General features: G+C 59.3%; 1 protein-coding gene and 1 long non-coding RNA gene across 7 annotated transcripts; one reads left to right on the top strand and one right to left on the bottom strand.

Moving 5' to 3' along the window:
* Nucleotides 1-451: 451 nt before the first annotated feature.
* On the bottom strand, nt 452-6,995 carry LOC109259855 (paraneoplastic antigen Ma6E-like). Its single transcript, XM_053891650.1, has 2 exons — nt 6,847-6,995; nt 452-2,624 (listed from the first exon to the last, which is right to left on the bottom strand). Exon 2 carries the CDS (start codon nt 2,606-2,608, stop codon nt 593-595), a length of 2,016 nt encoding a protein of 671 aa, XP_053747625.1. The 5' UTR covers nt 2,609-2,624; nt 6,847-6,995; the 3' UTR covers nt 452-592.
* A 6,627-nt stretch (nt 6,996-13,622) lies between these two features.
* On the top strand, nt 13,623-19,424 carry LOC109259857 (uncharacterized). Of its 6 annotated transcripts, none has more exons than XR_008418209.1 (5): nt 13,623-14,368; nt 14,710-16,554; nt 16,847-17,605; nt 18,401-18,561; nt 18,931-19,424. It is a non-coding gene; the product is annotated as an uncharacterized LOC109259857 (long non-coding RNA). The 6 variants fall into 6 exon arrangements; XR_002076779.2 differs by having other exon boundaries at nt 13,623-16,554; nt 16,847-17,277; nt 17,479-17,605; XR_002076778.2 differs by having other exon boundaries at nt 13,623-16,554.
* Nucleotides 19,425-19,506: the final 82 nt, after the last annotated feature.

The raw sequence follows: 19,506 nt of genomic DNA, 5'->3' as shown, positions 1-19,506 counted from the left end.
ACGGGAATGGTAACTAGGGTGTGTGTAGGGGGAGCTGGGGGGTGCCACTTGACATGGGGGTCACTAAGGGGCCTACAGAGACACAAGTGGGCTTCCCAGAGCGTGGAGCGACGTGCTCCAGGAGTCAGTGAACGAGGGTCCCCCTCTTGGGCGGCCCGAGGGGCCGGCACCCTTGAGACGGCCCCTAACATCTCCCAGACCAGTGTGGGTGGCACATATTTTCAGGTGCCCCTCACCTAGGCCAGGGCCAGCCACTCAGGGGTGCTTCCCAGGCTGGCTGCCTGGACTGGCAGGGTTTCGGGCTGGGGCTGGGGCTCGGGCTGGGGCTGGGGCGGAGCTGCCATGGGAGGGGGCACCTCTCCCTGCCCCACTCTGCATCAAGTATGGTCATCCTGGCCCGTTGGAAGGGCTGATGGTGGTGGCCATGGGGTCACCAAGGCACGGTGGTGCCTTGGGAAGATGGGGTCCTGGGAATTTGGGCTGGGTGGGTTGTTGCCTCCATGTGGGGAGAGGCTGCTGCCCTGGCGTGGCCTCCCCCTGCCTCCAGAGCGCTGCTGCCTGAGAGGAGAGGGGGCCCCTGGGCCTTCTGAGCCTATTTGCCCGAGGAGGACTTGGGGGGCCTCACCTCCCCAGCCCCGTCCTCGTTTCCCGACTCCTCTGGGATGGGCTTGGGCCCCTCCTCCAGGGGCTCCCCAGCCTCCTGGTCTCCTGCCTGGGCGAGGCCCTCCGGCTCACAGCCAGGACCTCCTGGGCCCTCCCTGGAAGCGCTGCCCATCTGGGCAGGGGTGGGGCCCCCAGGGGCCTCTGAGGGCTTTGCCTGATCTAGGCCCGCAGAGGCGGGAGCATTTTCATCTTCCTGCGTGGCAGGGAAGATCTTGGGGGCCTCCTCAGGGACGAGGGCTGCCCTGGCGGCATCATGGGCTTCAGGAGCAGCCGTATCAGCTTCGGCACTGCCAGGAACTGCCTCACTGGCCCCCAGGTTGGCCAGGGCAGCCTGGGAAGCATCTTCCCTGGCTGGGGAGGCTTCGGCAACCTCTCCACTGGCCCGGGCAGCGGCCAGGCCTCCGGTGCCCACACGGGCCCCCTCTTCCACTTGCAAGTGCTCACTCCTAGCTGCGGTGGCCTCCCACGCCTCGGTCTCCTGAATGAGCCGCAGCATCCCCAGGAAGCCAGGTGGTCTCCTGTCCAGCCGCATCCTCCTCAGCTTGTTCTCGAGCATCTCGTTGGGGCGGGCCCGCATCAGCACCTGCCGGGTGCGTAACTGGTCCGCAAGGCTGGGATGGATGGCCCCCTTCTCCACGGCCCACTGCAGCAGGCCTTCCAGGCGAATCACATAGACAAAGAGAGTCTCCTGGGGCCGCTGGCCACAGGTCAGGAACTTCAGCCGTGCCGTCGTGGGGGTGTCCTTCCTCCCAAACACCTGGACCAGCGCGGCCAGGCAATCCTGTGCAGGGACGTCAGGGTTTTCTGCCAGGAGGCCGCACACCAGATCCAGTGCGGGGCCACCCAAGCTCTCCATCAGCCTCCTCCTCCTCTCCCTTTCTGTGATGTGGCACCACAGGTACAGCATGTCACTGGCGTGATCCAGCCAGCTCTCAAAGGACTCTTCTTCTCGGTGTGGCTCTTCCATTCCAGGAAAGGTTCTCAGTTCCATAGAGGCCCTGTTTTCCAGCACAGGCTGCCAGGCCGGGCTCCAAGGCTGGGTCCAGGATCTTCCCGCACCTATGGCTCCTGCCACACCCACAGCTCCTTCCTCCCCTGGAGGTCCCGCCTCACCTGCAGCTCCTGCCACACTCACAGATCCTAACAAACCTGCAACTCCTGTGTCCCCAGTGGCTCCCTCCTCATCTGACTCTCCTGCTTCCTCTTCAGGCCCTGCCTGGCCCACAGTGGCTGCCCTGCCTCCAGCTCCTTCCTGGCCTCCAGCCGCTGCCTCGCCTCCAGTTCCTTCCTCACCTCCAGCTCCTGCCTCACCTCCTGCCTCGCCTCCAGCTCCTGCCCCGCCTCCAGCTCCTGCCCCGCCTCCAGACGCTGCCCCGCCTCCAGCTGCTGCCTTGCCTCCAGTTCCTTCCTCACCTCCAGCTCCTGCCTCACCTCCTGCCTGGCCTCCAGCTTTTGCCTTGCCTCCTTCCTCACCACCAGCTGCAGCCCCGCCTCCAGCCGCTGCCCCGCCTCCAGCCGCTGCCCCGCCTCCAGCCCCTTCCTTGCCTCCAGCTCCTGCCCCATCCGCAGCTCCTGCCTCGCCTGCCAGGGCAACCCCTGCTTGCCTCTGGGTCTGTGCAAGGAAATTGAGTGTATCCTCTGACTCTGATTCCGGGGCCTGGGGCAGAAAGACCACAGTCCAGGGTCCTCCCATGCCTGGTATTTGTCGGGGGATCACACTTCGGTTTAAATACTGAGCCATCTCCACCAAGGCGACCTTGGATCTGAACTCCTTTCTGAACACCTTGCCCAGCACTCGGTATCTGCCCAGGGGGTGGAGGGCAGCCTGCACGGCCTCCTGGAATTCCTGGTCCTCACAGTCGTCGGGAATGCCCAGGATGAGCAGCGAGCGCTGCTCATTCACGCCCATCCACCTGCACCAGTCACGCAGCACTGCCAGTGCCATCGCCACTGCTCACAACCTGAGGGTGGAGAGAAATGACTGGAGAGGGGCACAGACTGTCGCAGTGTGAGCCCAGCCTGTGAGGGCAAAGGGGCGAAGGGTGTGTCCAGAGCACCCCCCCACCGCCCCACCGCACAGCCAAGCCCATCCTCCTCACAGTGGTGGCCCGCTCTGCCTCTCCTCCTGTTTTGTTTGATTTTTCAAAAACTTTTTTGATATATACTAGTTTATTTACTAGATACAGAGCTAGTCACCTTTTCTATTTTTTTCTGGCATCACCTTTAGGAATTGCTGTTTCTCCCGAGGAATATGTCAAGGTTTCAAATTTTTTATGTACTTTTTTCCATAATATTCTCTCCCTTCTCTTTTTGATGTCTGTCTGATCTATAGGGATAGCCCTCTTTCATTCCTGATACTGGTAGTGTTCCCTTCCTTTTTTCTTGATTACACTCAACAGGGCTTTACCACTTTTGTTTCTCTTTTAAAAAAAATTTGGGGGGGGCACCTGGGTGGCTCAGTCAGTTAAGCCTCCGACTTCGACTCAGGTCATGATCACATGGTTTTTGAGTTCAAGCCCCATGTCGGGCTCTGTGTTGACAGACAGCTCAGAGGTGGGAGCCTGCTTCAGATTCTGTGTCTTCCTTGCTCTCTGCCCTTCCCCCATCCCTTCTCTCTCTCTCTCCCCCCCCCTTCTTTCTCTCTCTCAAAAAAAAAATTTCTTTTTAAAATTTTTTTAGGTTTGGGGCACCTGGGTGGCTCAGTCGGTTAAGCGTCCAACTTCAGCTCAGGTCATGATCTCCTGGTTCACGAGTTTGAGCCCGGCATCAGGCTCTGTGCTGACAGCTCTGAGCCTGGAGCCTGCTTCAGACTCTGTGTCTCCCTCTCTCTCTGCCTCTCCCCTGCTTGCGCTCAGTTTCCCTCCCTCTCTCTCTCTCTCTCTCTCTCAAATGAAAACATTAAATTTTTTTTAAGTTTACTTACTAATTTTTGAGAAAGAGAGAGCTAGGCAGTGTCAGAGAGAGAGGGAGAGAGAGAATCCCAAGCAGGCTCTGCACTGTCAGCACAGAGCCCATTGTGGGGCTTCAACTCACAAACCGTGTGATCATGACCTGAGCCAAAACCAAGAGTCGGACACTTAACCAGTGAGCCACCCAGGCTCCCCTTGTGTCTCTCTTAAAAACAAAAGCCGACATATGGCTTTGTTAAATGTCTCGATAATTTGCTTTCTAGTACTGATTTCTTTTCTTAGTTATAGCATTTTTTCAGCCAGCTAATTTTGCATTTACTTTATTCTTCTTTTTATAGTTTCTTTGAATGCACCATTAGGTCATTGACTTTATGCCCTTCTTCTTTTCTAATATAAATATTAAGAACAATACATTTTCTTCTGATTGCTTCTTTAGCTGCCTCCCAATAATTTCAGTAAGTCGTAGGTTTATTATTCAGTTTGAAATATTTTCCAAGTTCCTCCGTGCCTTCTTCTTTGAGCCACGAGTTTCCAAATATTTAAAAATATGTTACCGTTACTAATTTTAAATAAAACTCCCCTGTGACCAGAGAACTTATGATGTAAAAGCACAATCCTTTAAAATTCATAGAGACTTTTTTATGGCCCAACATATGATGTATCTGGGTGAATTTGCAAAGCACTTTTGTAAAGAATCTGTATTTTCTGTGGAGGACAAGGTCGTGCCCCTCCCACGGCTAGAATCCTTATTCCATCTCCCATCTCCCAGGCGACCCAGAGCCCCCCGGGACCCCACCCAGAACCCCTCCCCCATGCACCCTGGGCCAGTGGCAGTACCTTCCAGCCCATCCCCCTCCCCGCACCCAGGCTCACAGCAGGGCGGCAGCACCCTTCCAGTCCCCGGAAGCAGGGCTCCCCGACACGCTTAGACATTAACCTTCCTCTCCCACCTCCTCACAACCGGGAGCTCTCCGTCCCCCCTCCCAACCTTTACCCCTGGCTCCCTTGCTCTCCACACCCTCAGTCAGTCACCCTCCCTTGTGGTCCTCCGAGTCGCGCACCCACGTTGGCCGTCCCCTCTAGCCTCCCCACACCAAGGAGTCCTCCCACCAGCGCCTGCTGGCTGGGGCCCTTCCCCCCGCCCCCCACGCACACCCCGAGCAGGCGCCCCCTTCTTGCCAGGGGCAGTTGGCACCCTTCTTTCCCCGCTCCCCCTTCCGCCCCTCACAGCCCGGTAGCTTCCCCCCCCCCCACGCCTCCCAAGTCCTAGGGTCCTCCCCATACCCCCCACCTCAGCAGGGCGCTCTTCCCCCTCCCCCTCCGCCCCCCCCCCAGTAGCCGTCAGTCCTCCCACCCAGTCTGAGCGCCGGGCACCCTTCCTCTCCCGCACCCCCGACACCAGTAGTCAGTAGCTCTCTACCCCTAGCCCCTGAAGCTAGCCGCCACCGCCCAGCCGCCAACCCTGCCCTCTCACCACCCCACCAGGGAATCGTCCCCGCCACCTTCCTCCCCAGCGGTGCTCCCCTCAGGCCTCCAGCCTCTGGCACCAGGGAGCCCTCCTTTTCTGCTCCTCACAAGCTTAGCTATTAGGCCCCACCGGAGCGCCCAACCAGACACCCCTCAGCCAGCAGGCCTCCTCTGGACCTCCGACATTGTGGAATCTTTCGTTCCCTCGGCCGCCCCCCGCCCCGCTCCCACACCGCCACGGGCGTCCGCGTTGGTTCTCCTCTCACCCGGAAGCATGCCCACCGTCCCCCCACCCCCCACAGCGAGGCCTCCATTCAGGCCACGAGGCCTCTATTCCGGCCACAGCCCCCACACAAGGCCGCTATTCCCGACACCAGCACACCCCCCCCCCCGTGTGTCCTGTATTCCGGCTACCGCCCCCCCCAGCCCTCTTTTCGGGCCACAAGCCCTGTATTCCGGCCACCGCCACCCCCCCCCCCAACCACGAACCCTCTACTCTGGCCACTGCCCCCCCCCACGAGCCCTCTATTCAGGCGAATGCCCACCCACGAGCCCTCTATTCGGGCCACGAGGCCTCTATTCCGGCCATGCCCCCCCCCCCAAGGCCTCTGTTCCGGCCACCAGCCCACCCCCCCCCCCTCCGCGAGTTCTCTATTCCGGCTACCGCCCCCCCCCCCCAACACGAGCCCTCTTCTCTGGCCACCGCCCCCCCCCCACGAGCCCTCTATTCGGGCCACGAGGCCTCTATTCCAGCCACCGCCCCCCATGAGCCCTCTATTCGGGCCACCGCCCCCCCGCACGAGGCCTCTATTCAGGCGACCGCCCCCCACCCGAGCACTCTATTCAGGCCACGCCCCCCCCCCCACGAGCCCTCTATTCAGGCGACTCCCCCCCCCACAAGCCCTCTATTATGGCCACCGACCCCCCCCACAAGTTCTCTATTCCGGCCACCGTCCCCCCCCCCCACAGGGCCTCTATTCTGGCCACCGCCCCCCCAGCCCTCTTTTCAGGCCACAAGCCCTCTATTCCGGCCACCGCCCCCCTCCAACCACGAGCTCTCTACTCCGGCCACCGGCACCCCACCACGAGCCCTCTATTCGGGCCACAGTCCCCCCCTCCCACGAGCCCTCTATTCAGGCGAATGTCCCGCCCACGAGCCCTCTCTTCGGGCCACGAGGCCTCTATTCCGTCCACCACCCCCCCCCCCCCAGCCCTCTTTTCGGGCCACAAGCCCTCTATTCCGGCCACCGCCCCCACACGAGCCCTCTACTCGGCCACGAGGCCTCTATTCCGGCCACCGCCCCCACACGAGCCCTCTATTCGGGCCACCGCCCCCCACCACGAGGCCTCTATTCAGGCGACCGCCCCCCACCCGAGCACTCTATTCAGGCCACGGCCCCCCCCACGAGCCCTCTATTCAGGCGACTCCCCCCCCCCCCACGAGCCCTCTATTACGGCCAACGGCCCCCCCCCCACGAGTTCTCTATTCCGGCCACCGTCCCCCCCCTCACGAGGCCTCTATTCCGGCCACCGCCCCCACCCAGCCCTCTTTTCGGGCCACGAGCCCTCTATTCCGGCCACCGCCCCCCCCAACCACGAGCTCTCTACTCCGGCCACCGGCGCCCCCCCACGAGCCCTCTATTCGGGCCACGAGGCCTCTATTCGGGGCACCTCCCCCCCCCCCCCCCACGAGCCTTCTATTCCGGCCATCCTCACCCACCTCGGCTCCCCGCCCGGGCACCCCCACCCGACGCCGCCGGGAACTCCGAAGCCCTGGCGCTAACACGGCCCGCGCCCACCCTCTTACCTTCTCCAGCTGGGGGACCGACCCCACGCTCCCACTCACAAGGGTCTGAAGAACTCGCCTCAGCCGCACAGCCGGGAACTGCGTGGCCGCCTCTCCCAAGCACTCAGTGCGAAGGCCACGCGGGCTTCCAGCTCTCCCAGAAGCCCCCAGGCCGAGAAGCTAGAAAGTTCTCGGCGACGCGCTCTTTACGGAGCAAATGATTGGACCAGGAGGGCACGTGAGGAGGCAAAATGTTACTGTAGCGACTGGGCCTCGCGAGCCGTGGGGGCTCGAGGTTCCAAGGCTCGGAGCCTGCAGAAGGCTCCCCGCCTTCACTTTGCACCCGTACGACGGCCTACCGACAAGGCAGTGGCATCGGAGGGACAGACCTGCAGACCCAGGGCTCATCGTGGCGAATCGGGCAGAGTTTCTTCAGAGGTGGCTTTCTATGGTGGTTGGTAATGTCACAAACATATTCTCTATTTCTATTGATTTCGGATCTAGCTGTTTCAACTGCTGAGGCAGAAATGTTAAAATCTCCACCTATACTTGTGGGAAAGTCTGTTTTTCTCTGGAGTCTGTCAACTTTTGTTTCATGTATTTTGCAGCCCTTTTATTGGCTGCAAGGACGTCTATCAGTTCTGTGTTCCTGATTAATCGATGCTTACATCATCATTACCTTTTATGTCGGGTGATAGTCTTTGTCTTTAAATATATTTTGTCTAATTTAATAGAGCCATTCCCACTTTCTTAGGTTTACTATTTGCATGCTATATAATTTGGGATTCTCTCACTATCAACATATCAGAGTCTTTATTTTTATTATTTTTTTTAAATTTTTTTAAATGTTTGTTTATTTTTGAGACAGAGACAGAGCATGAACGGGGGAGGGGCGGAGAGAGAGGGAAACGCAGAATCCGAAGCAGGCTCCGGGCTCGGAGCCGTCAGCACAGAGCCCGACGCGGGGCTCGAACTCACGGACTGCGAGATCGTGACCTGAGCCGAAGTCGGACGCCCAACCGAATGAGCCACCCAGGCGCCCCATATTTTTGAATTGCATCTCTTGTAGGCAGCAAAATCCTCGCTCCTTCTTCATTCTGGCAATCTGTGCCTTGCAGTCGCAGTGTTTAACCCGTTAGCTCTGACTATACCTTTTGAACGGTTGGATTTCGGTGTGTCTTCTTACTGTCCATCTCAGTCCGCTCATCAGGCTGCTATGACAAAATATCACAGACTGGGTGGCTTATAAACAGCAAAATATTTCTTTCTCACAGTTCTGGAGTCTAGGAAGTCCACGATCACAGTCCTGGCAAATTCTGTGTCGGGTGAGAGCCCGCTTTCACAGTTAACAGCCAGCCGTCTTCTGCCCATGTCCACAGAAGTGGGTGAGGGACCTCTCCGGAGTCTCTCTTATGATGGATGGCACTAACCCCATTCAAGGGCTCCTCCCCACGACCTAATCACCTCCCCAAGTCACCTCCTAACTCGCTGCGATTGGGATTTAACATGTGAATTTGGGGGAGGACACGAACATTCAGTCTGTAGCACTGTCTGTCCATCTATTTTTGTTCCTATGTTCCCCTTTTCCTGCCTGAGATAATGAATTATTTAAAATTCCACCGTAACTTATCTATGGCTTTTTTAGGCAATTATCATTTTGCATTGTTTTTACAGTGGTTCCTCTACAGACTACAACGTATACCCTTAACTGTTCACTTGTCTACTTAAGGTTAATGTTGTACCACTTGACGTAAATGTAAGAACCTTCCCACCATATGGATTCATTCGCCCCCTACCTCATCCCTCATGCTGCAGTCGCCATATGTATTACGCCTACCTCTATCATAAAGCCTACAATACACTAGTATAGTTTTTACTTGACATGGTCATACGTACGATAAAGATATTAAGAGCAAATAAGTATTCTTTAATAGTTGCCTACATGTTTACCATTTCTGGTGTTCTTCGTCTCTAACCAAAAAAAAAAAATCAAATTTTCCCTCTACTGTCATGTTTCTTTAGAAAGACTCCCTGGGGTGTCTGGGTGGCTCAGTCGGTTGGGCGTCCGACTTCAGCTCAGGTCATGATCTCACGGTTTCTGAGTTCAAGCCCCAAGTTCAAGGTGAACAAGGCACACATCCTCAATTTTGGGCCTTTCACATGGGGATTCCATTCACTGTGGCTGGGGACTCAGGAAGAGCACCAGACTGGGTAGAAAAGCATGAGTTGCATTTTGGACATGTGAGTTGGACGCATCCAAGTGGAGATGTCTAGAATGCAGCTGGATAGAAGGGGCAGGAACTCTGAGGAGACGTCTGGGCTAGGGAAAGAGTGGGGCATTATGGAAAGCTCCAGGTGGCCCGGGGATGAGTCCACCTACAGACGTGTCTCACCTGCCCCTCCTCCCAAGTGTAGACATAGGCCTGGGGACGGGCCCCTAGTGGGAACAGGCAGTGGGGGGCGAGGTGCAGCTGGCTGCAGGTCGACCTCAGGCTGAGTAGCTGCCCTAGGCTGCTGGAAGGTGAGCCTCCCATCCGCCAGGACACCTCGGAAAAGCTGGATAGCTCTCGCAGGTCCCTATGATTGGTGACCCTTCTGGCCACAGCCCCTGCTGCCCAAAGGAATGCCTGGAGACAGGACACTGCTGGCTGCTCTCCCAGCAGCCATTCGCCCTTACTTCTTTGCTCTGAGGACCCCTTTTTTGTTTAAGTGTCTGTCCCTCCCTCACACAGCTCAGGGCATGATAACCCCCAATCCCCAAATCCAGAGGCAGGTCTGATTGGTCCACGGCCAGCGGCGCATGGCATTCCTAGGGCAACTATTAGTGATCTGGGCAGCCCACCACCCAAAAGGCCCAGCAGGGTGGGAGGAGAGGACTCACATTCTGTGTGAGGAGGAGGGCTTCTCTTTCTTTGGGCAGGAAGCACGTGGTCCCAACTGCTGCTGACAGACCTTCCCCAGAGCACAGAGAGCAGCCTGACTCTGGAGCCAAGACTCGATGCTACAAGAAGGCTGGGTCGGGGCGCCTGGGGGGCTCAGTCGGTTGCGCGTCCGACTTCAGCTCAGGTCATGATCTTGTGGTTCACGAGTTTGAGCCCCGCGTTGGCCTCTGTGCTGACAGCTCGGAGCCTGGAGCCTGCTTCGGATTCTGTGTCTCATTCTCTCTCTGCCCCTCGCCCACTTGTGCTCTGTCTCCCTCTGTCTCTCAAAAATAAATAAATGCAAAAAAAAAAAAATTAAGAAGCAGGCTGGGTCTTGGGGCAGTGTAGCACCTAAGGACACAGAGTGGGGGGGGGCATGAAGGGACAGTGGTAGGCACATTGGGAGGGTCAGTGAAGGGACGGGGTGGCCATACTGGAAGGGACAGTTGAGGGACAGTGGTGGCCACACTGAGGAAGGACAGCAAAGGAAAAGTGTTGGCTCCCCTCTGGGAGATTCAGCGGCCAGAGCAGCAATGCCATCATCGGCAAAGCCCCAGCTCCAGCCTGAGCTTCAAGCCCACAAAGGCCAAGGTGGGCTGTTTGGAAGGGAAGGTTTTGCTCCCTCCTGGCACCCAAGCCCGACGCCACTGCCCCCACCATCCTCGCTACGAGCGCCCCATCAAACCTCAGGGACCCCAAGGGTATGAGGACTGGCCCCCCCATGTGACATAACATCTCCCCCCGCACGAGCCACTCAGTGTTCTGACCCTCGCGCCGGGTAAGGAGCAGCCTCCGTGACCCGGCACACTGACTGCCACGCGCATTCCCAGCTACCGCACACCCCAGGGCCCCCGTCTCCCAGCAGGACGGTTTGGACCGCCCCCTCCTCCACCCGCAGGCTCCGCTCCATCCATGCCACCTTCACCACAGGGGTGCGCAGGTGCGGGGACCTGCCTAGAAACAGCTTGTGCTGTCCATCTGTCCACAAACCAGCTCACCTCCCATGTCAATCCCGGGCTCTGTCTGTCAACCTCAGTTGGTGTCAAGGCTTCGCACGGGCCCCAGACCGCCCTCCTCCATGGGAGGAATGGGCTGGCAGAGCAGGTCGGCCACAGCGTAGGTGGCATGGGGGGCAGGGGCGGCGTCCTCCCGCAGGCACCACCCCAGGCCAGCCACCTGCGACTTTGTCCCACGGCCTTCTCGGGCCTGGCCTCCCTGCACCTGGCTCAGACCCCACCTTCCCCAGCGAGAGGTTCACTCACTTCCACTGATGACTTAGATTCCCCTGGACTCCTTCTTCAGTCCCCTTCCCCACTGGGGTCCCTGGGACCTGCTATCCTCAGGGCACCATCCCCTGCCTGCAGTGGGTGAGGCTGCCTCTCTCCAGGAAGGTTCACCCTCCTCCCACAATGAGGGGAGGCACATGGGAGGAGAGAGGGAGCAGGACGGCCCTGTGCCAGTCACTGTTGGAGCTGACCGGGGCGTCCACAGACTTTTGTCATATTACGCTCTCCGGGCTTGGCGTGTGTTTGAAACTCTTGGGAATAAAAAACTTGAAAAAAGGCTAGAAGGGAAATTTTCCTCCTGCTACGATGGTGGGCTTATCAGTTTCTCTTCGTAGGTCTATCACCTCTGCTTTAGGCATTCTGACGCTGTTCAGGCTAAGTGTATAGTAATGCCACCACCACCGACGTGAGAAGCCCAAACAGTCGAACACAATGACACATCGTCCCTCTTTTCTTTGTTTTCACAGCCCTGTTACAACCATTCCACAGTGGGTGCTGGCACGCACTCCTAGAACCTGCTCCTGGCCTGCGGCTCTCATGCCCATCCTTCCATAAAGGTTGAATGTTCCAGGCCAAAGGGGCTACCTTCCCTGAGTCTGTCCCACCCTCTGCCATCCAATGACTACCAGCTGATGTGGGGCGGGAAGGCCCAGTCCCTTTCCCTCAGCAGGCTCAGCCCATTCCCTGGGATGTGGGTTTTCTGGGGCTGCTGCCGTGAGTTCCCACAAGCCAGGTGGCTTAAACCTCTAGGAGTGCACGCCCTCGTGGCTCTGGGGGCCAGAAGGCCAAACTTAAGGGTGTTAATAGGGCTGCGCTCCTTCCAAAAGCTGGGAGCAGGGGAGCGTCTTTCTCGCCTCTCCCGGTCTCGTGGGGCTCTCAGCATTCCTGGACTCGTGGCCGCACGCCTGCATCCTCTGTCTACGCCTCCGTGCGGGCTTCTCTCCGTGTGTCTCTTCTGTCTCTCACAAGGACCCGTGTCATTGGATTTAGGGCACACCTGCAGAACCCAGGATGACCTCCAGATTCTTAACCTCATCACACCTGCAAAGACCCTTTTTCCAAAAAAGGTCACAGTCACAGGTTCCAGGAGTTAGGATGTGACACATCTTTTCAGGGGCCACCGTACACCCAACTAGACCTCAAGAGCCCAGGCCCAGGCCTGCCCAGCCAGTCTCCCCGTGGGAGGGTCAGAGCCCGCAGCGAAGGACCACAGGGGGCTCTTCTGCCTCTGTTCCGGAGAAGGGCCCCCAAAGCTGTGTTGCCCTTGGCCTCCTGCAAGGCCTGCTCCCTGCAGCCAGAAGTACCCTGAATGAGTGTCCCAGCTCTCCCCCTGAGCCAGGGGCAAGTAGCTGAAGGCCTCTGGCTGCAGACCAAGGCTCTCCTGGCCAGGGCCTAGGGCCATTTGAAAACAAGAGATGCCCGAGCTCTGCTTTTGTGAGGAGGGGTACAGCTCAGAGGCAGAAAGGGTGCCCACCTCATACTCACTTCCCAGCCCCCCGCCCCGGCGGGGGGGTGAAGGGGGTGCTGGGTGGGTGAGACACGCAGTTCGCCGGTTCTTCCTCGTTGCTTTTCTTTGCCAGCCTCTTTCATAGTCCTGACCTCAAGTAACCCATTATCAGTGGAGCAAGTGTCCCGAGTCAGCCCTGGATTCCAATCCTGGCTCTGCCACATGGACGGTGGCCTGTCGGAAAATGGAGACCCCGGTGCCCAACCTGCAGCCCAGCTCAATGGTCACGAAAAGGTCTGGGGGGCAGGGGCGGCAGATGGAAAACGGGTGCGGCTCTTTCCTTCATCTGTCTGCACACGGACTTCCCCAAGGTCCCGCCTCAGTGCATCCCCTTTTCTCCTCTTTGCCCTCCTGGCTTAAGTGCGTTGGTCTCTTACTGGATGCCCCACAGCGTCCCATGGATCCCCGATGGATGAACAGATGACTGGATGGACGCAAAACCCCTGCGGTCTGACCCACGGGAGGTGCTCGGCCAATGCCGCCCCTCCCCTGGCCCCTTGGGGTGGGGGGTGGGGGGACCACGGCGGGCGGGCCACTGCTACTCAAGTCCTGGAAGCAGCGCAGATGGGAAGCAGAAGTGCCCCTGGGTGCGCTGGCAATCAGGTCAGATCCCCCCGTGGGGAGCGCTGGGACCCGCGCGGGGCCCAGCCGCCCTCCCGCTGCGACGCGCATGCTCCATGCCCCCCACCCGCCGGGGCTGGTTCCCACGCCGCCGCCGCCGCCGCCGCCGCCCCGGCCCCGGCCCCGGCCGCTCCCCGCCCGCCTCCCGGCCCTGCTCCTGGCTCTAGACAGAAGACGACGGACAGCCTCGCAGAACGCGCCTCCTGAGAGCGGCGCCCAGGGACCAGGTCGAGACCGGGCGGGGAATCCCGCCATCTCCTGGGGCCGCTGTCCCCGAGGGCTTCTCGGAGGCGGCAGCCTTGGCCTTGGGCCTGCCGGGGGCGGGGGGCGGGGGGGCAGGGGGTGGGGGTTGGGACCGACAGCCCGGCGGCGGCCCGCGGAGCCCAGGTACGCGGCCTGGCAGGACTGTGGCGGCCCAGAGCGGGACGGGGTGGAGGCCGGGCGGGGGGGGGGGGGGGGGGGGCGTCTCGGCAGGCAGGTGGCCATGGGGCGAGGGAGAGGGCCCCTGGAAAGCAGCTTATGTTTATTGACTGCGATTCGCCTCTGATCCTGGAGCTGGAGGGAGCCCCCGACGGGTAAGTTTGGATTTTGCGCCCCTGTGTGTGGGTGCGCTGGGCAGGCTGGCAATGCGAGGTGGCGGCACTCCTGCTCAGGGGCACCTGGCGAACTCAGCAGGCACAGGCGGTAAGGGTCCCAGACGAGTCCTGGCCGCTAGCTATCAAGGGGGCAGGGGGGCGGTGGTGCTCCCCTTTGGTGAGACCGCTGGTGGTGAGGAGCTCCCCAGAAGAAGGTGTAAGAAGAGGAAGCCAGGGGTGGGATGGAGGGCCCTCAAGATCAAGAGAGGGAGGGAGCGAGCTGAGCAGGGAAGGAGCTCCAGCAGTCCTCCGGTCCCACAGATGTGTGCCTGGCAGCCCCTGCGGGCCAGGCCCCTGCAGGCGTTGGCGATATGGCAGGGAAGAAAATGGCAAAACTCGCCCCACGTGGGTCCAGGTCTAGTGGCAGGGCGCACACGACAGGACAGCAAACATCTTAAATGAAGGATGATAGAGTGTGTTCATCGGTGGTAAGTGCCCTGGGGAAACTAGAGCAGAGGGAAGGAGGTGAGGGGTTGGGTCGCAAGTCTGAGTAGATGAGGGTATTTCAGAAAACCTCGAAGGAGATGAGAGTGTGTACCGGGCAGAGGGAACAACCAGTGCAAAGGGCCTGAGGTATGAGTGGACTGATGTGTGGAAGGGAATGCTCAGAGGGTGGTGTGGCAGGAGCAGAGGGAGCAAGCAGGTGGGAGGGGGGCAGGGCGAGGCCAGGAGGGGCCACATGGGTCTACTCTGAGTCAGATGGGCACCCCGGGGAGGGCCGTGAGCAGGCAAGGACAGAACCCCATTAGGAGGTGGCCCTGTTTACCATCAGTTCAGCCTCTGCCCCTCCCCCACCCCCCACCGCCCAGGACAGGGGAGACCCCAGTTGCAAGGCTGATCCTTAGATGATCCTTAGAGGGCTTTGTTGGGTGGAGCAGCGTGGAAGGCCCTGGGGTGACCTGCGGCCTCCCTAGGCCCAGGGCCCTGGGGCCGACCCACCCAGAGGGCTGCAAGCGCTGCGGTCCCCAGGGAAGGCTGCCGGAGCCAGGAGGAGGCAGCCGGGGTCTCCAAGTGCCAGGCCTCAGAGGAAGTCCGCCAGGAAGGAAGAAGCCTGACTGCAAGAGGCCTGGAGCCACTCCTCCTCACAGATGAAGAAGCCCCAGTTCCTGATCCCGCCTGTGTGGGGTCGCCTCCTGCCTTTCCTGGGGTTTGTGTTCTGTGTTCTTTTCCCGGGGAAATAGCCCCATCTCCTGGTCTTCTGTAGGCACCAGCACGAAGCCCACTCACTGGCTGCCTCCTTTTTTTTTTTTTTTTTTTTTTTTTTTCAATTTTGTTGAAATCTTTCTCTATTTTTGAGAGGGACAGAGAGCCACAGAGCGCAAGCAGGGGAGGGACACAGAGAGAGGGAGGCACAGAATCCGAAGCAGGCTCCAGGCTCCGAGCTGTCAGCACAGAGCCCGATGCGGGGCTCGAACTCACGAACCGTGAGATCATGCATGACCTGAGCCCAAGTCGGAGGCTTAACCGACTGAGCCACCCGGGTGCCCCTCCCTTTTCATTTTGAACACCGGCAAGCAAACAGACGAAATCGAGAGGACAGTCTAAGGCAGCGCAGGTGCCCACCCCCCGGGGCTAGCGGCGGCCTCCAGCTTGCCTTGTTTGCTTGTTTCTCTCTTTCTCGGTTTCTCCCTCCCTTTGTCCTTCTATCCTTCGCTCCCTGCTTTTCTCGCTCTCTCGCTCTCTCTTTCTCTCTCTCCTTTTCCCTTTCCTTTGTTTTTGCTGAAACAGTTTACAGGAAGCGTGCATACCATTTTCTCCCTACGTGCTTCAAGAAGGAAGGACATTTCCTCCCATGACCCAGTGCCGTTATCCATCCAACCCATGCCCAGCGCGGGCGCCTGCTGTCGTCTGAGAGCCGCTGCACAGTCACCCTCCAGGCCCCCACTGCCTTTGACTCCTCCTTCCTTCACACCAGCATCTCATCAAGGACTTCGTTACACTTGACCATTGGCCGTCTGGTTATCCTTTCATCTGAAGCAGCCTCTCTCCCCGGCCTCGTCTTTTCCCCCTGACGCTGAGACACGCAGGAGACCGGGAACAGCCCACCTTCTGGATTGGGCCGGTTGCTCCCTTGTAGCTAGTGTCTTGAAGTGGTCCCTCTGTCCCCAGTATCCTTTATAAACTGGGTGTGGGGGCACAAGGCTGCATTAGAATTGGGTCAAGCTTTGGCAAGAGCCTTCCTTGTGCCCTCCCTGGGGTGGCATCGTCACAGCAGGCGTGTCCGACCTCTGTCCAGCAGCCATTCGCTTAGCTTTCTGTCTCGTGACCAGCGGTAAGCAGGGGAAGACATCTTGACATCGTGCGGCTATCCACGCCTCCTAGGTCTGTCACCCGGCGGTTTTCGTGTCCACTCCGCCTTAAGGGATTCTTTCTATCTGATTAATGTAAATGTCGCCATCAGACACATGAGTTTATTTCTTCTGGGCTAGTGTTGATTGACAGCTCGTCACTGGCGATAAGGGACCTTCTTGCGGCAATTTAAATGCTCCGGGACCCCGTCCCCCCATCCTCTCTCCTGTAGCGTGAGTAAGCTGTAGTCACCCACGCAGCAAAAGCATCCTGGGCCCGCTCCCCACCAGCCACTGCCTGGCTCTTCTGCTTCCCCACCGGGGAATTGAACATTCTGGCCTCCAGCTGGGTGCGGAGCACACCCTTGGAGCAAACTTTCTTTGGCCCCGCTGTTTCCTGGCACTGAGAACCGGTGCGGAGGAACCAGACACTGCCCACTCTGTCCATGACATACTCTTCCTGCCCTTGGTGTGAGCCCCCGCTCCCTCCTGTCCCCAAGGCGCACACGTGGTCTCTCCCCTTTTGCACCCCCACCCCGGCCCCAGTCTCAGCCCCGGGACCGCCCGGCTTGGGCCCACCCAAGGGCCAGATATGAGCCATGCCCTTAGCCTGCTACTCTCTTTGCTCACCCGCAGCCTTCAGCTCTCAGCCCGAACGTGACTCCTTCAGAGAGCACCCCTCCCCTAGCTACTGTGGCTCCCTCCATAGTGCGTTTCACTAGCCTGGTCTTCCTCTTTTCCTTGACAGTGAGGCTGTTTACAGGTGGAGTGGTATGTGTGTGTTGGGAGGTTTTCTGTAAGGACCCTGACCTGAGAGGAAAAGGGGTCAGCAGTGGAGCTTCCGGGGATGGCTGGAAAGTCGGGGTGCAGGGGTCCTGCCCCCATGGGAAGAAAGGAATGAGAAAGGGGAAGCCAAGGCTCGCCGGAGGTGGGCAGGACTCCCTGTCTGGCGGCCCACCGCCCAGGTGAGGGGAGAGGGCGGCAGCTCGGTCTGGGAAAGTGTTATGGGTTGCATTGTGTCCCCCAAGAAAGATGTGTTCGAGTCTTGCCCGCCAGCAGCTGTGACTGGGACCTAACCTGGATGAGGTGGTGCTGGACTAGGGCGGGCCTCACCTCGCACTTGGCTTTTGCCAATCCCCTTAGCTTGTTTGTACCCCCGCGGTGGCAGCCGTTCTCTTGAAGGCCGGACCCAAGGTGAGCGGGGCTCCCTGACCGTCTCCATCCACCCCCTCATCATGCCCCAGCCTCACAAGTCTGGCAACCCCGAGTCTCCCCTTAGCTGCTGAGTTCTCTGAGCCCCCACCCCCACCCCCACCCCACGTTTGGTAGCCGCTCGCCCATCCTGCGACCCATGGGGGTGAATTCCCCTGCGGCCCCAGGAATTTCTCATTTTAGGTGCCGGTATCGTTTGAAGACGTGTCCATGTACTTCATCAAGACAGAACGGAAGCTTCTGGGCCTCAGTCAAAGGATCCTCTACAAGAGAGTGTTGCTGGAGAACTACCGCCATTTGGTGTCACTGGGTAAGGACCTCACACCCACGTCCCGTCGCCGCTACTGGATCTCTGAACGGAATCGCTTGTTGGTTACTGTAAGCCCGAGAATACGTGCATTGACCCGTAAGTGGTAACCGCATGGGCCCCCATCATAGTACTTTTGCATAGAAAGTCGTGGGTTGACTAGACCTCTTCTACCCAAAAGGTGGACGCACGTTATCCTTGAATGTGTATGTGCGCTCTTTGAGACTTCATTTATTTTTATCAAGGCTGCACTGTACAGAGTTTAGCAGTTTCTGTTCCTTGAGCCAAGCCAGGCGAAGAGGCCCAGGAGAAGAAGTGCGTTGGGTTTTGCAGCATGAATCAATCCAGAAAGGAGCTGGGGTGGCCCCCCCCCTCCCCGCGCTGCGACTCACTGCAACTCACTGTGACTCACTGAGACCCACTGCCTGCGGGGCTGCAGGGGGCCTGTTTCCTCCATTTCTTCTCTCCAGATTTAAACTCTATAATCTAGCCACACACAGGAGGACTACTTTCTTCCCCTTGGTTCCTTCTGACCCTCACTGGGCAGATGCAGGGTTCACAGCGCAGTTCTGGAATCGTCAGTCCATGCCACATGTCCCAGCAGCCTCCTGACCTCCCTGCAGGCCAAGGAATAACACCGTTATCCTGCTGGCCCCAATCACCGCCTGCTTGGGGCTCCCCGGGGCCTGCCTGGCCCCCATGCATCCAAAGTCCTTTGCTTCCTTAAAGGGACTCTGCACTTTATCGGGACCTTCCCGGGGCAATCTCTAGAGAGTTCTTTGTTCTCTGTTCTTGAAGATGCTGACGCTGCGCTGAGTTCAGGAGTGACTGATCTGCTTCGTTTCCATGGACAGGACTTTTAGCCTCCAAGCCTCACCTGGTCTCCTGGCTGGAGCAAGGGGACGGGCCCCAGGCAGCAGACATCCACGGGACACGGGCTGCTGCGGGGGTGAGGACGGGTGAGTGAGGGCTGCGAGGCCGGCTCGCCTGAGCCTTTTGGCAAGAGTGGCCACCCGAGCGGGGCAGTGCGGCCACCTCGGGTGGGAAGTTCCCGTTTGTGCCAGACTTTACTCTCCCGAGGAGTCCCTGTTGAGGCGCCAGATGGAAGGAGCGCCTCCTGCTGCGTCACACCAGTTCTGGTACTTCCAGCTTGTTCCCACCACTTCCCCTCTTGCCCTCCTGTCCGCTGACGGTCGTCTTGCCTCTTCCCCCGTGTCCTCGTCTCCCCCATTCATTCCTTCTCGGGTTTGGTGTGAGGGTGACAACAACAGACCCTAAACAGAGCTCCGGGGAGAGGGTGACACTGTTTGGTGTCTCTGTCTCTGTAGGTGACGGGATAGAGAACAGGACGTCGACTTCAAAGCAGAAGCATCGCCCCCAAGAGCTCCCGAGGACTGACCCTTGGGGCGGTAACAAGAGCCAGGTGGCCCGGCCAACAGGGGAGACCGCTAATCGCACAGGGAAACATGCTCGTTCCCCACAGACAGGTTCTGGCAGGGGTGACCAGCCTGGGGAGAGAGGTCAAGGCGGCTCCTCCGGCGAGGGAAGAGCGATGAGCTAGAGAAGACAGGATGGTGTGAGGCGGGATTAGGGTCTCGGGCCGCGAGCCGCGCCGGGCGCCGACAAGCGGCACCTGTGTCCGCAGTGTGGGAAATCCTTCAGTCGCGGCTCCAACCTCCTCAAGCACCGGCGCACCCACAGCGGCCACAAGCCCTACACGTGCGGCTAGTGTCTCAAGGCCTTCAAGGGCGCGTCCCAGTTCATTCGCCGCCAGCGCGTCCACAGCGGGGAGAAGCCGTTCGCGTGCCAAGAGTGCGGGAAGGCGTTCCGGGGACGCTCTGGTGTCAGCCTGCACCGCCGGGCGCACGGCGGCGCGAGCGGCCCTACGCGCGCGGCGAGTGCGG

The sequence above is a fragment of the Panthera pardus genome, unplaced genomic scaffold (genome assembly GCF_024362965.1).
Source record: "Panthera pardus isolate Hobbes unplaced genomic scaffold, ASM2436296v1 HiC_scaffold_27, whole genome shotgun sequence".
Classification (NCBI taxonomy): Eukaryota; Metazoa; Chordata; class Mammalia; order Carnivora; family Felidae; genus Panthera; species Panthera pardus.
Note: the sequence above shows the minus strand (reverse complement) of the source record. Positions and strands in the feature narration are given on the sequence as shown.

Excerpts from the sequence above, each read along its gene's own strand:
- LOC109259855 (XM_053891650.1), bottom strand. The coding sequence starts at position 2,608 with ATGGCACTGGCAGTGCTGCGTGACTGGTGCAGGTGGATGGGCGTGAAT.